Source organism: Penaeus monodon, chromosome 23 (assembly GCF_015228065.2).
Source record: "Penaeus monodon isolate SGIC_2016 chromosome 23, NSTDA_Pmon_1, whole genome shotgun sequence".
Taxonomy (NCBI): Eukaryota; Metazoa; Arthropoda; class Malacostraca; order Decapoda; family Penaeidae; genus Penaeus; species Penaeus monodon.
In genome coordinates this window covers 39,841,734-39,842,237 of record NC_051408.1, presented here as the reverse complement: position 1 = coordinate 39,842,237, position 504 = coordinate 39,841,734, and the positions used below count along the sequence as shown (strand labels likewise).

At 40.7% G+C, this 504-nt stretch overlaps 1 protein-coding gene across 1 annotated transcript in view; it reads right to left on the bottom strand.

Annotated features, from left to right (window-relative positions):
• The window catches only part of LOC119588049, a 654-nt gene extending 402 nt beyond the window's left edge, over nucleotides 1–252 (bottom strand). The window contains exons 1-2 of the mRNA XM_037936748.1: nucleotides 241–252; nucleotides 1–72 (exon numbers count right to left, since the gene is read on the bottom strand). The exon at nucleotides 1–72 is cut by the window's left edge and continues 402 nt beyond it. Of these exons, the coding sequence (XP_037792676.1) occupies nucleotides 1–72; nucleotides 241–252 (84 nt within the window). The remainder of the gene's footprint in view (nucleotides 73–240) is intronic.
• Nucleotides 253–504: the final 252 nt, after the last annotated feature.

The window sequence follows — 504 nt, the reverse complement described above, 5'->3', positions numbered from 1 at the left end:
ATGGCTTCCACCACAGCAACCGTCAGGAACAGCAGCTGCCACGCTTAACACAGCCACGAATGACACTAAAATCTGTTGAGGTAACACAATATTTGATTATAATATGAAATCTGCAAAATAGACACATTTTATAAACCAAGTTGAGGAATATGAATTCACTGTATAAGCCTTTCTGTACCTCCATCTAAATCTATATAGATTTATATATGTACTTCGAGTACATATCTGAGGAATACTCACAATGGTCCTCATGTTGCGAGGCGTTCCCAGCACAAGGATCGCGCTTCTATTTATACTGGCACTGCCCTTCCCTCTCCTTCGATGCCGGGTGCCAGTTACTCTTATCTCCGCATTCTACGCATAACCCAGAGGTCGGAACATCCTTCGCGTATGTAGGATAATCGTTAAATTCGAAAAGGCAGATGTCTCTACTTTAGCTACACACATTGAAGAATGAAGATCTATCGTATAAGCAATAAGGCGAAGACATGTCATTAATTTATA